Genomic DNA, 12376 nt, shown 5'->3' with positions numbered 1-12376 from the left:
AACATCTCTGCTAATATGAACTTGATTAGTTGAAAGATTAAGGACTTTATACCCTTTGTACCCGGAAGGATATCCCAAGAAGACACATTTAATGGCCCTTGGAGAAAATTTTGTCCTATTTCTGTCCAAGGTGGACATGAAACAGAGACATTCAAATACCCTAAGGTGTGAGTATGATGGAGATTTCCCAAACAACATTTCAAAAGGAGTGGAATTATTTGGCAAAACAGATGAGGGAGTTCTATTGATAAGGTATGAAGCAGTGTGTATGCTATGTCCCCAGTAAGACACATGAAGATGTGATTGGAAAAGGAGACTCCTAGCAACATTAAGAAGATGTTGATGCTTTCTCTCCACCCTAGCATTTTGCTGAGGGGTGGAAACACAGGAATGATGGACTATGGTACCATGTTTTGTATAGAGTTCACCCAAACTAAATTCTGGTACATTGTCACACCTAAGTATCTTGATATTCTTTCCAAACTGAGTGAAAACAGTACTAAAGAATTGTGTGAGAATGGTTTTTACATCAGATTTAAACTTCATCAAAAACTTCATCAGATTTACGACGCAGCAGTTAGGAAGGCGCTTCATGCTGACAGCGTAAGGTTTACATTCTCTCGTTGAGTTGGTTCTCAAAGTAGCAAACTAAAAATCATACCGGCTCCGCCAGGCAGATGTAGCCGGGAGATGGGATCTCTGCACGGACCGGATTTCGTTTCACCATGATGCCGGGAGCATGATCAAGTATCACAAGAACCTCACATCACGCGGCTATCGAGCCCTCATATACAGGTTGAACTACATTATATGAAGTTGTGAAAACACTATATGTTCTGTTTTGGTACACGAAATTGTGATTGAATTCTTATATGTATGTTTGTTCTGCTTCGTGAACGAACACGAGTTCTTGGAAGCGTTTTTATCGAGACTATACGTGCTTGCTTTGTTTGCTTGCAGCGGAGATCATTATATGTGTGTTCCGTTTACGGGAAGCGAAGCTTGGACGAGATCGATCGGATACACGACTGTCGACGAGTGGAGGCCTTGGTATGTGCAAGGCCAAGTTAGTGGGTATGTAACATTTCATTTTGGAGTTTTATCGATTTAGGACCCGAAAGATGACAAAAACTTGTGTCAGACTGTCTGATTGATGAGAAGATGAAATGTGTGCTTGGATCCGGATACGGGCACCACTGACGATACCCATATTCGGATCCAAGAAGGCATATTTGTAACCTTATGATTGTTTTGTTGTGCTTGCATCCAGATATGAGCACCGTCTGTCTGAAGATCTGACACAAGACTCCTCCTTCTGAACGTCGACTCACATTTTTCGTCTGTGAATCCACAGGTACACTCAAGGCTATGACTACAATCTCACCTTCCTCACCATCAAGGTATGCAAACACGTGACTTTTGATTGAATACTTGATGTCATCATCGTTCCTCGAGCCTCAAGGCCTTGATCGACTATATTGACACCGAACTATCGACTCCTCCGCAGGGGGCCGGGCACACCGTGCCGGAGTACAAGCCACTCGAGTCGTTGGAGTTCTACTCGCGCTTCCTTGCTGGCGTGAAGATATGAAATCGAATGCCACGTCTTCAAAGGGGACCAAAGGATCATAGCAGCTAAATCATTCACTATCGCTTATCCAAAGTTTGTCATTCTTGATTGATGATTGAAGAAGATTTGGCTTAGCATTATTTATAGTAGGAAGAACATTGATACATTGTGTGATTTCGAATTTATAATAAATGTTAGTTCATCTACTCAAAATCTTGTATAGTGTAGACTCTGCAAAAATTTACACATTATGATGTTTACCCTTTTCATGATGAGACTATCTCACACGTAATTCAACATCACATGAATAAATCGTAATCCCCAATATCAAAAAATCAATCATTCATGGGAATCCAACATTCAAAATTCGATCTTTGACACATATATGCAAATTCTTGTACACATTCAATCGTAAATCACTCCAAAAACTAGTATTCCAAAACATAAAAAATGACTTTCTTTAGTTATTCTTTTCCTCCACCATTCAATTCCTAATTTCATTCATACCAATTATCTAGTAAAAGAAGAGTACAACCACATCAAATTAGAAATGAAGTTTTAATCTCAATTCAATCAAAACTAGAAAAGATGTCCCTTTTGCTACATGTTTCTTAACCTTATCAAATACCCCTAGAACACTATCCTCTACCTTCCCTTATCACAACTTCCCAGAAACATGGCGGCGTGGTTCGACCTCATGGAAACAAAGACAAGCTATAACACAATATAAAAGCTTCAATTTGGAAACAAAACTTTGATTATCATCATTTGCGTCTTATACTTCGATTTACACCTAAAAGATAAATACGTAAAAGCTAAAGTCCCTATGTTTTTCTAAAGAGTTCAAAATCAACTTGGCAGTATTTCGAATCATGTGAAATTCAAAGTGTCAAATTGATGAACTGTGGCACTATTCATCATATCTTATAAGCTCTACTCCTAGAATGAATACTACTTTGCCAAGAGTGAGTGATATCGTTTGGAAATCCTAGTAATCTATGATAAAGCTAAAAAATTCAAGCATTTAAAATCATCATAACATAGAGATTAAACAAACAAATAAGAATTTGTACTTTCCCCTTTGTTTCCGGTAAAATAATTCATCAACTTCTAACACAACATAACAACTATCTAGAATAGAGATCCTTTGGTACGAGTTTCTTAATCTTATCAATTAGAACACTATCTCTACCTTCCCTTACCACAGGGTCAATCAACATCGAGAAAGTAGTTTCGTCAAGTGTGAAACCCCTTGCATACATCTCTTCCAACAGTGGAATTGCATCACTAGCCTTGTTCCTTTTGAGAAGACCTTGAACAAAAACATTATACGTCACACTATTAGGCAATTGACCGTTCTTTACCATTTGCATCATCAAACCCTTAGCCTCCTCTATCTGTCCTACCTCGCAAAGTGCACCAATGAGAATATTATATGTTATGACGTCGGGCTGCATACCTTTGGATGGAAGCTCGTCGAATAGATCTTTTGCTTCTCTGACTTTATTATTAATGCACAATCCCTCAATGAGAACAGTGTATGTTACTATGTCTGGAAGGACTCCTTTATCTTTCATGGTATGCAACATGGAAAATGCTTCAGAGATACGATGAGCATTACACAGACCATCCAGCAAGATATTGTAAGTGTTCACATGAGGAGACAATCCTAGAGCTTGCATCTCTTTGAACAAATTCAAGCCGTCCTCGCTTCTGCCTTCACGAAATAGCGCCTCTAGCATTATATTATAAGAAACAACATCGCGCTCTAACCTTTTGGCGGGAATTATGGTAAAAAGCCGTGAAACTTCATCGACTTGGCCCTTTTTGCAATACCCGTTCATCAAGCTATTGTAGCTTACGATATTGGGCTTGATTCCAGAATTTACTGCCAATTCGAAAATGCGTCTGGCTTCATCCATTTTTCCTTGCATACAATACCCATTTATCAATGTAGCGTAAATGAAAATGTCAGGTTGTACATCAATCTCCTTCATAGATACCAACATATGCTCGGCCTCTTGCACCTTTCCATCTTTGCACCAAGCAGTCACAAAGATATTACATGTCACCACATTCGGACAGAACTTATCAGCAATCATCTTCTTCAAAACGTCTTGAGCCTCATCCATTCTTCTCCTATTGCATAACCCCTCAATTATTGAATTATATGCCACAACATCGGGTGAAATCCCCTTATCACCCAAAGAAGAGAAGAGTTGGAGAGCATCGTTCACCTTTCCTTCCTTGCATAGACGATCAATGACTGCAGTGTAAGAATAGACATCGGGTTTGCAGATTCCCATTTCTTTTTCCAATAAGCAGAGCAATTCCAGCGCATGGAGACTACCTACAGCTTTACAAACCCCATTAATCATAGTATTATACGTACGTTCATTGGGCTCGCATAATCGGAAGACCAACAGCTTCTTCAACACTTTAGCTGCCTCTGGGACCCTTCCAACCAACAATAGCCCTTTAATGAGAGTGGTAAAGGTTACAACAGTAGGATCGTACCCACGCTTGAAAAAAATGCCTAAGATCGCAAACCCAAAATCAGGTCTTTTCTGTCGGCAGTAGCAATCAATCGCAATATTCAATGTGTAGTGATTTATGGGAACATCCCTTTGAAGCATTTCGTCGAACAGGTGAAGGGCAAGTGTGTTTTGTTGCATCTTGACCACAACACTCAACAATTTATTGAAAACAGTAACATAAGGAAGCGGCTCCGTTCTCATCATCTTCCGAAATAGAGCGACGGCATCGTTGGGCTCACGTATAGATCCAAAATCGAATCTGGGATAGGCGGAGAAGTGTCTCATTTGGCAGCTGACATTATCAAAATTGAATCTGGGTTTTACAAGAAATGATTGATGATGTGGAGAAGCGATGGCAAAAGTGGAGAATTTAGATGAAGAATTTGACAAAATTCTAGCCAGAAACATGGCGGCGCGGTTCGAGCTCATTCTTGGGATAGTTTTGTAGGATTTGAGATGTGAAAGCTGAAGAATTGGGGAAGCTCGCTGTTGAAGAAGGAAAGATAGGGTTTTGTGAGAAGAAAGGTAAAGTAAATCAGGTTATAAGCCGTTGGATGTTGTTGATCAAATCTGGGCCGTTGAAAGAGCAATCGCGTTTGGGTGTAGATGAAACGCATTTCATGCAGTCTTTTGTAATTTATGTTTTTATCTTCTAAAAGCATCTCTCAATTTCCTCCTACTGGATTTTTCGGATTATTTTTTGTGATCAGATTTAGCTACTTTAAGCATATGATTCTGAATTTTCATGTTTAATTTTTGAGTTTGGCTCGAATTAGAACATGAACTTAACTCAAACTTTAAAAAAACTGTAAAATTGAAGCTTGAACTCACTTCCTTCATTTAATAATGAAATTGCTATATAAAAAAGGAGTTTAATGGTAACTTTTTCCAACCAAAATTTTTCTTTCTTCATTTATCTTTCTATTATTTTGATTATTTTCTTAGAATCATCAACTTTGGTTCATAAAAAAATACTTATTCAATATGAATGTTAAATTAAAGATAATGACAAGATCTTTAATTTGATATAAAAATTATAAAAAATAAATTTAAAACGAATAAATTATTATCGTTTAAAATCATAAAATTATTCTTTTTCTCTCTCATCTATCATCTTTCCTCTATCCTCAGTCTTTCTCATTTCTTCAAATACAATGTTACATTTCTTATCTTTCATTCCTTTTATCTACTTCATATATATTTTGTTTCATTTTTTACATTTGTATTAGATATCATTTTTTATATTTTTCTATTTTTTTATTATGATAATTTAATGCAACTAAACAGATAAAACTTATATTTGTTCATTTTAGAACTTTTTTTTGTAATAAATATGGTGTTGAGGTAAATCCACCTTAATGTGAGATATCCCACAAGCCTACAACTTTTGACAAAGGTTGTGGAGGATAGTTTGATTTTTTTTTTTTTTGATCAGAAAAATAGATTTATTGCCACAAGAGCTTGGCACCAGAAGTACCAAATGCCCAAAAACAGCGTACAAGCCAAGGGGAAAAGGAGGTCTCCCACTCGACTGAGAGGCACAAGAGGAAGAATTTCAAATCCAAAGAAACTACAGTCCAAAACAGTTCCCTCAAAGCAACAAAATTATACTCAACTCCTAGATGCTAAGATTTGCGTCCCAGAACCATCTGCGAAATTCAGTGCTTTGTATCTCCAGTTTGAAAACATCTTTCCATCCCCAAACTCTTGATTTGATTTCTGCCACCATCTTCTCCACATTCCAAACACCTTTGTTGAATTTACATTCGTTTCTTCCTTTCCACAAACTCCAAACAGCGCACAACCAAATGCATGAAAGAAAGGCACAATCTTTTTTCTTTCCCATATTTGAAAACGCAAGAAGGTGATCTTTTGCTTTAGAATGAAGAGCTGTCGAAAAGCCAGTCCAAGAAAGAAGAGCATACCAAACTTCAACTGTACCACTGCAAGAGAAGAGAAGGTGTTCCATTGTTTCCAATTCATTCTTGCAGACGAGGCAGTTCGCATCCGAGTTTTGGTTGATGATTTGTCTTCGAATGAGGTTGTCACTGGTCGGCAATCTCCCTTTGATGATTCTCCAGCCTGTGGTTTTGATTTTGAAAGGGACCGATGCTTTCCAGATTGAAGAAAACTCCTCCATTTCTTCACTTCGGTTCCTGCTCGCGTTTGCTCCTTCACTCAAACTTTTATATGCCGATTTAACCGAGAACACTCCTGTTGCCTCTGCCTTCCAACTCCATCCGTCTTTTGCACCTGCAATAAAAGTGGTGTTCTGCAACACAGAGAGCAGATTGTGTAAAAGGTCCACTTCTCTTCCCCGCAATTCTCGCACCCACCCTAGCTTCCAAACCCAAGTTCCTCCTTCCCATTCTCCCAAATTCTTAATAAACCCTTCTTGTTTGTCGCTAAGTCGAAACAGTCTGGGAAATCTGTCTTTGAGACTATTTCCCCCTACCCAACAATGATGCCAAAACAAAAATCGATCCCCCTCCCCAATTTTAATAGCCAAGTTATCTCTAATCCATCCCCCCTTTTCTCCCCGACTCAAGGTCACGACTCTCTTCCACCACCCCGAGCAAGCTGCTTTATTTTTCTGGATTTTGAAGCCACATTCATCCCATTCAATATTCCCCCCGCACTCCCTAACCACTCGGGCCCACAAGGAATCCGGCTCATTAAGAAATCGCCAAATCCATTTACCCATAAGAGCCTTGTTAAACCACTCCAAATCCTTAATGCCTAGTCCACCTTGGCCGTGATCTTTGCATAAATCCATCCATTTGACCCAGTGAGTTTTCTGCTCCCCCTCCCCTCCGCCCCACAGAAAATTACTCATGATCGATCGAATCTTAGAAAGCACGCATTTATTCATCACGGAGAAGGAGAGTTGGTAAATCGGAGTCGAGGTAAGGACCGAACGCAGGAGAGTCACTCTTCCGGCGAAGGAGGTTTTACGGCTGCTCCATTTTGCAATTTTTCTTTTGACTTTTTCCACTAGAAAGTCCCAATCTGCTGAACGAGAGATGTGAGTCCCAATTTTCATACCAAGATACGTGATTGGGAAAGAACCGATTTTACAGCCCAGGGTTGAGGCCATCTCCTCAATACTCGAGTCTTCCATTCCAATCCCAACCAACAAGCTTTTATCAAAGTTAACTTTCAAACCAGACAAAAGCTCAAAAATTTTCAGAATACACTTAAAAGCCCACGCATTCTCCCGTTTCTCCGATGCAACAAACGCCATATCATCTGCATATTGCAGATGAGAGATTTTCAGATTTCCTTCTCCCACTGAGGCCGGTTCCAAAAGTCCCACTCCCACCGATTTTTCCACTAACAGGTGTAATCCCTCTGCTACAATCAAAAAAAGGAAAGGTGAAAGTGGATCACCTTGCCTAAGCCCTCGTTTCATCTGAAATTCACCCGAAGGGCTCCCATTAACGAGCACATTACCAGACGCTGAGCTCAAACAACCAGAAATCCATCTTCTCCACCTCACTCCGAAATTCATCTTTCGAAGCATCAAATCAAGGAACTCCCAGTCAACTGAATCATAAGCCTTGGCAAGATCTATTTTGAACAGTGACAGGCCTTTCTTCCTTCTCTTATGTTCAGCGATGATTTCATTCAAAACAATCACTCCATCGAGAATGAAGCGGCCTTCCACAAAAGCACTTTGATTTTCCGAAATGACACAATCCATCACTTGCTTTAATCTGGATGCTAACACTTTTGCTATCACCTTATAAAGACAGGTAATAAGTGAAATTGGCCTAAAATCTTTCATCTCCGAGGCGCCTTCTTTTTTTGGAATCAGAGCAATGAATGACGGATTACACCCGCGTGCCAGTTTTCCATGGAGGAAGAAGTCCCTCATAACTGCCAAAAGATCTTCTTTGATGACACCCCAACTCTTCTTCATAAAAGTGAAATTGAAGCCATCGGGGCCGGGGCTTTTCTCCCCATCACAGCTCCAAACTGCATTCTTTACCTCTTCCTCATTAAAAGGAATTTCCAGCCACTCTCTCATCGAGTCCGGGACTTTGTTTTGCACGAAATCTTCCGGCAACCGTATTTGAACCCGAGGTCTTCCTGTAAACTGTGTTTCGAAGTGGACTTTTACAGCTTTTTTAACCTCAACTGGATCTTCAGTCCAGATGCCATTCACCCACAATCCAGCGATTTCATTCTTAAGCCTCCTCCCCTTGATCACCTTGTGGAAGAATCCACTGTTGACATCCCCTTCTTTAAGCCAGCGAATCCTTGCCTTTTGCGAAAGAAGACTGTCCCTGTTTTTCATTAGAGTGAAAAGCTTTGCTCCGGCTTCATTCCTCTTACAGATTTCATCGACCTCCAGCCCCATTGTATCGTCAAGAGCATCCCAAGTTTGGATTTCCTCTTTCGTTTCTCTAATATTTTGAAGAAAAATTGAGCAACAACTTTTGACAAAGACCACCTCAATTCTCTACAATTGCGGCAGTAGAATGAAGACATTTGCAGCTCAATTCTTCTATAAATTGAGCTCATTCTGCAGAATGAAAAATGTGCAGAAGTGCAAGAGTGTGAGGCAAAAACAAGAGAGAGTATGGTGAGTGCATTTTGAGATAATAAAAGTGTGAGGAAAAATCATAGAATTTTTCATGTCTCTTAAAATAGTAGCTCAGTCCTCTTGTGTTTTCCAAGTTATTAAACTTGAGATTTGCGTTTTCCCTATTTTGTGTATAGGGAGAATTTTTTTGTAAGCCTATTATATACATAGTGGAAGATTTTCTAGACTACGATATCGTGGTTTTTTCCAATTTGGGTTTTCCACGTAAAAATTCTTGTCTCATATTTTATATTTTGCACTATATTTGTTTTCTTGGTTTGGTCCCATTTTGTAATCCATCAAGAGAGAAAAGAATTATCTTGGTTCCGCTGTGCAAGTGTCATTTATTTTGACACTCTTGGATATTTTATTCACCACTTTTCCCAATATATGGCTGGATCTGTATGAAATGCTTATAAAGATATAAACTTGATGGAGAAGAAAAGGAATAGATAGGAGAGTTAAAGAGGTGAACGGGAAGAGAGGCAGAGATAGTAGAGAATAGGATAATTCATTTCTTAGGTTTTCTACATTGCATGGCCACCATTTATACCAACTTGTACGAATGACAAACTTCTACTTTTCACAATAAGGAAAACAAGGAAATATTAAAAATGTAAACGATAAAGTGCTATTAAGCAGCATAAGTGGAAATGCGCTTATTAGCTCAATTATCAGCTTTTCTCTCTATGAAGACAATAATTGAGAAGCATGACTCTCTCGAAAACTCTCTCTAAAAAACCCTAGCCGTCGTCTCTTTATGGATGCGCCGGCGCCGATCGTTGCCGCTGCCGGCAACACTGTTACGTTACAAACTGACTTCCCGAAGGTATCTACTAACTTCGACCCTCCACCCCCGAAAGGAAACAAGCCTGATGTTACTCCTAGGGTTCTCTCTCCAGCAAACCCTACTTCTTCTGGTACTAAAATTCAAAATCATTCGAAGGAGGCTTCTGTTCAATCCTTGAATGCAGTTGTCGATGAGAATACTGTCAGGAAGCATAATTATGCTTCGATCATGGGGCCCCGATTGCCGCGTAAGGCAGACATTCCGGCACATAACTTTGTGGCGCTAAAACCTGAAAAGCATGGCGACAACGTGGCGTTCACCATTCCCTCTGCTATTTACCAGAAACAGGTCTCTGAATTTCAACATGCTCTTATAGGGCGGCTTCTTCTGAGGAAAGGTGATAAACCAAGGCACAATATGGAATTAAAGAAGGAACTACAACATGTTTGGGATATCCAGAATGATTGGAACCTAATACCCATGGGGAAAGGATATTTCACGTTGAAATTCTCCAGCGCGGAAGATAAAGCTAGGGTTAAAAAGCATGTGATATGGGAGCTGTCTACGGGAACGATCAGGATACGTGAATGGGTCAAAATGTTTGATCCTTATAGGGAAATCTCATCCCTATGCCATGTTTGGGTACGTATCTATTACTTACCCGTTGAATGCTGGTATCCGGAGATTATTATCGGGATTGGTCGTCATGTTGGTCTCCCTCTCAAGATTGATTCTGCTTCGGCGCACAGGGAATTCGGACATTTTGCTCGTATTTTAATTGAGGTAGATTTATCTATACCTTTACCTGAAACTCTTCTTGTTAATTGTGATGAGGGATCTTTCTACGTAGAGTTCGGCTATGAGCAATTGCCACAATACTGCTCCCGATGTAAACTTACCGGACATGCTCTTGATAAGTGTAAAAAGGTTGAATCTGATAAAAATACCAATGAGAATGCAAATAAAAAGGAGAACAAGGCGAAGGAATCACAAGGTCAAGGTGCGAAGCCTTTTGTTAACAAAGGATCTGTGAAGAAGTCCAACTGGAAACCCAAGGATTTTGAAGTGGGGGCTCAATCTAATGCTTTTGGTTGCTTATCTGATAACGTGGCATTTGAAACTCAAGGTGAAACTTATGGTCCTGATTTGCTTGAGCAAGTGCTTGTGCCGGTTAAGGACACAACTGTGGTTGTGATTGATGCTGATGAACGTGAGCATCATTATGAGAATGCTGTTAAAACTGGTAAGGCTGTGGTTGAGGAAGATGCTCAAGAACGTAATTCCGAGGAATCGGGCTATCAGGATGAAGATGGAGATTTGGAAGAAGACGAGGTTGAGAATGTTTTTGACGAGTTTCAACATGAGCAAACTAATCTTTCGATACAACAGAATTGCGAGGATCAACACGTGAGTCCTTCGGTTGAGGGAAATCCGGTCACTACTGAGCGGCAGAATACGACGACCACTACTACTAAGGGTGTTTTTTCTTCGGAAGTGGAGAACTCCAATGGTGATTCGGAGCAGCGGGTTTCGCCGGTAAGGGATAATTCTGATAAGAAGATTGTTACTGATATCTCACCTACTGCACATTCTGTTACTGAAAATCGCATGGGGCTGACCCGGGTGGTGGAGGCTCCGAATTCAGGACACTCCAAGGGTCCTGAAACGCAGATTAAGAAACGCGGTCGCCCTCCAAAGTCGGAACAAAGCAGAAAATCTTTTCAAGAGGAGAGTATAAAAAATAGGCTGAGAAAGCAGGAGACGGGTACTAGGAAACCTGATCAAAAACAGCCTTCGCCTTCGGAGGAGTATATTAATAAGCGGCTTGCTTCGGCGATGGAAGCGGGACAGCAACCACGGGCTTATATGGTAGATAATGGATCTTCTTCTAGTGCTCGGACTATGAATAACATTGTGAATAAGAGTTGGGATTCTGAAGTGGTTTCGGGGTTTCCCCCAACCACGCACCCCTAACTGTCTTTATGAATATGTTAGTTTGGAACGCCCGAGGCCTCTCGGACGAATCTAAACTCACTCTTAAGGAACATTGCAGTTCCTTTTCTCCTATGGTGGTTGGTATTCTGGAGCCAAAAGTCAGATTTCACAAGATTTTGGATGGTTTTTGGCGTTCCATTAATATGGTTCCTTGTCATCAAAATTCTCGGCTTCCTAAACGTTCAAACATTTGGGTTTTTACTCATCCGGATGTTGCTGCGGTGGTTGTTTTCTCTTCTGATCAAGCTGTTATTATTGACTGTGTTTGGAATTGTCATAGATTTAAAGTTGCCATTATCCATGGTTCGAATTCGCATGTCTTACGCCGTCAGCTTTGGATTGATCTTCTCAATTTTGTGGGTGGTTCGACTATTTTTGCCGGGGACTTCAACGCTGTAAAAGGAGCTAATGAGCGAAGTAGTGACTGCATGCCTAATGCTACTTCTTGTCGTGATTTTTGCGATTTTATTGATGCGACGGGTTTCATTGATTCTCCTACTGTGGGTCTTCGATATACTTGGTCGGGTAGACGTTTTATGCCTACTCATGTTGAATCTAAACTGGACAGAGTTCTTTTTTCTACAGAGTTTGCTGCTAATTGGAGTAATGTCTACACTCAGGTTCTTCCCCGGTTAACCTCTGATCACTCTCCTATTATTCTGCGTTGTTGTCCTGCTCTTCCTCCAGGGCCGCGTTTTTTTAAGTTCCTTAACATGTGGACTCTTCATGATAATTTTTTGGATGTTGTGAATAATTCTTGGTCTCAAGATGCTCATAGTAACTGCCCGATCTTCACTGTGATGACGAAGATCAAGCGTCTGCGTGGTGTACTTAAACAGTGGAATAAATCGGAGTTTGGTAATGTTGATGCTCTGATTGCGATTTCCCAGGATCAT

The 12376-nt window shown here is 40.2% G+C and overlaps 2 protein-coding genes across 2 annotated transcripts; one reads left to right on the top strand and one right to left on the bottom strand.

Annotated features, from left to right (window-relative positions):
- Positions 1-336: 336 nt before the first annotated feature.
- On the top strand, positions 337-1845 carry LOC130998804 (serine carboxypeptidase 1-like). The gene is made up of 5 exons (XM_057924211.1): positions 337-603; positions 674-795; positions 961-1074; positions 1355-1400; positions 1508-1845. The coding sequence occupies exons 1-5, from the start codon at positions 337-339 to the stop codon at positions 1589-1591; spliced, it is 633 nt and encodes a 210-aa protein (XP_057780194.1). The 3' UTR covers positions 1592-1845.
- Positions 1846-2617: 772 nt separating this feature from the next.
- Positions 2618-4669, bottom strand: LOC130999446 (putative pentatricopeptide repeat-containing protein At1g12700, mitochondrial). The gene is made up of 2 exons (XM_057924973.1): positions 3030-4669; positions 2618-2882 (listed from the first exon to the last, which is right to left on the bottom strand). Exons 1-2 carry the CDS (start codon positions 4534-4536, stop codon positions 2698-2700), a joined length of 1692 nt encoding a protein of 563 aa, XP_057780956.1. The 5' UTR covers positions 4537-4669; the 3' UTR covers positions 2618-2697.
- Positions 4670-12376: the final 7707 nt, after the last annotated feature.

The sequence above is a fragment of the Salvia miltiorrhiza genome, chromosome 8, assembly GCF_028751815.1.
Source record: "Salvia miltiorrhiza cultivar Shanhuang (shh) chromosome 8, IMPLAD_Smil_shh, whole genome shotgun sequence".
Taxonomy (NCBI): Eukaryota; Viridiplantae; Streptophyta; class Magnoliopsida; order Lamiales; family Lamiaceae; genus Salvia; species Salvia miltiorrhiza.
The sequence above is the reverse complement of the archived record's forward strand: the minus strand, read 5'-3'. Positions and strand labels throughout refer to the sequence as shown.

Coding starts and splice junctions, on each gene's coding strand:
- LOC130998804 (XM_057924211.1), top strand. CDS start 337: ATGTTGATGCTTTCTCTCCACCCTAGCATTTTGCTGAGGGGTGGAAAC. Junction 604..673: donor AGGCGCTTCATGCTGACAGC/GTAAGGTTTACA, acceptor CGGCTCCGCCAG/GCAGATGTAGCCGGGAGATG. Junction 1,401..1,507: donor TCACCTTCCTCACCATCAAG/GTATGCAAACAC, acceptor ACTCCTCCGCAG/GGGGCCGGGCACACCGTGCC.
- LOC130999446 (XM_057924973.1), bottom strand. CDS start 4,536: ATGAGCTCGAACCGCGCCGCCATGTTTCTGGCTAGAATTTTGTCAAAT. Junction 2,883..3,029: donor CGACGAGCTTCCATCCAAAG/GTATGCAGCCCG, acceptor TTTTTGTTCAAG/GTCTTCTCAAAAGGAACAAG.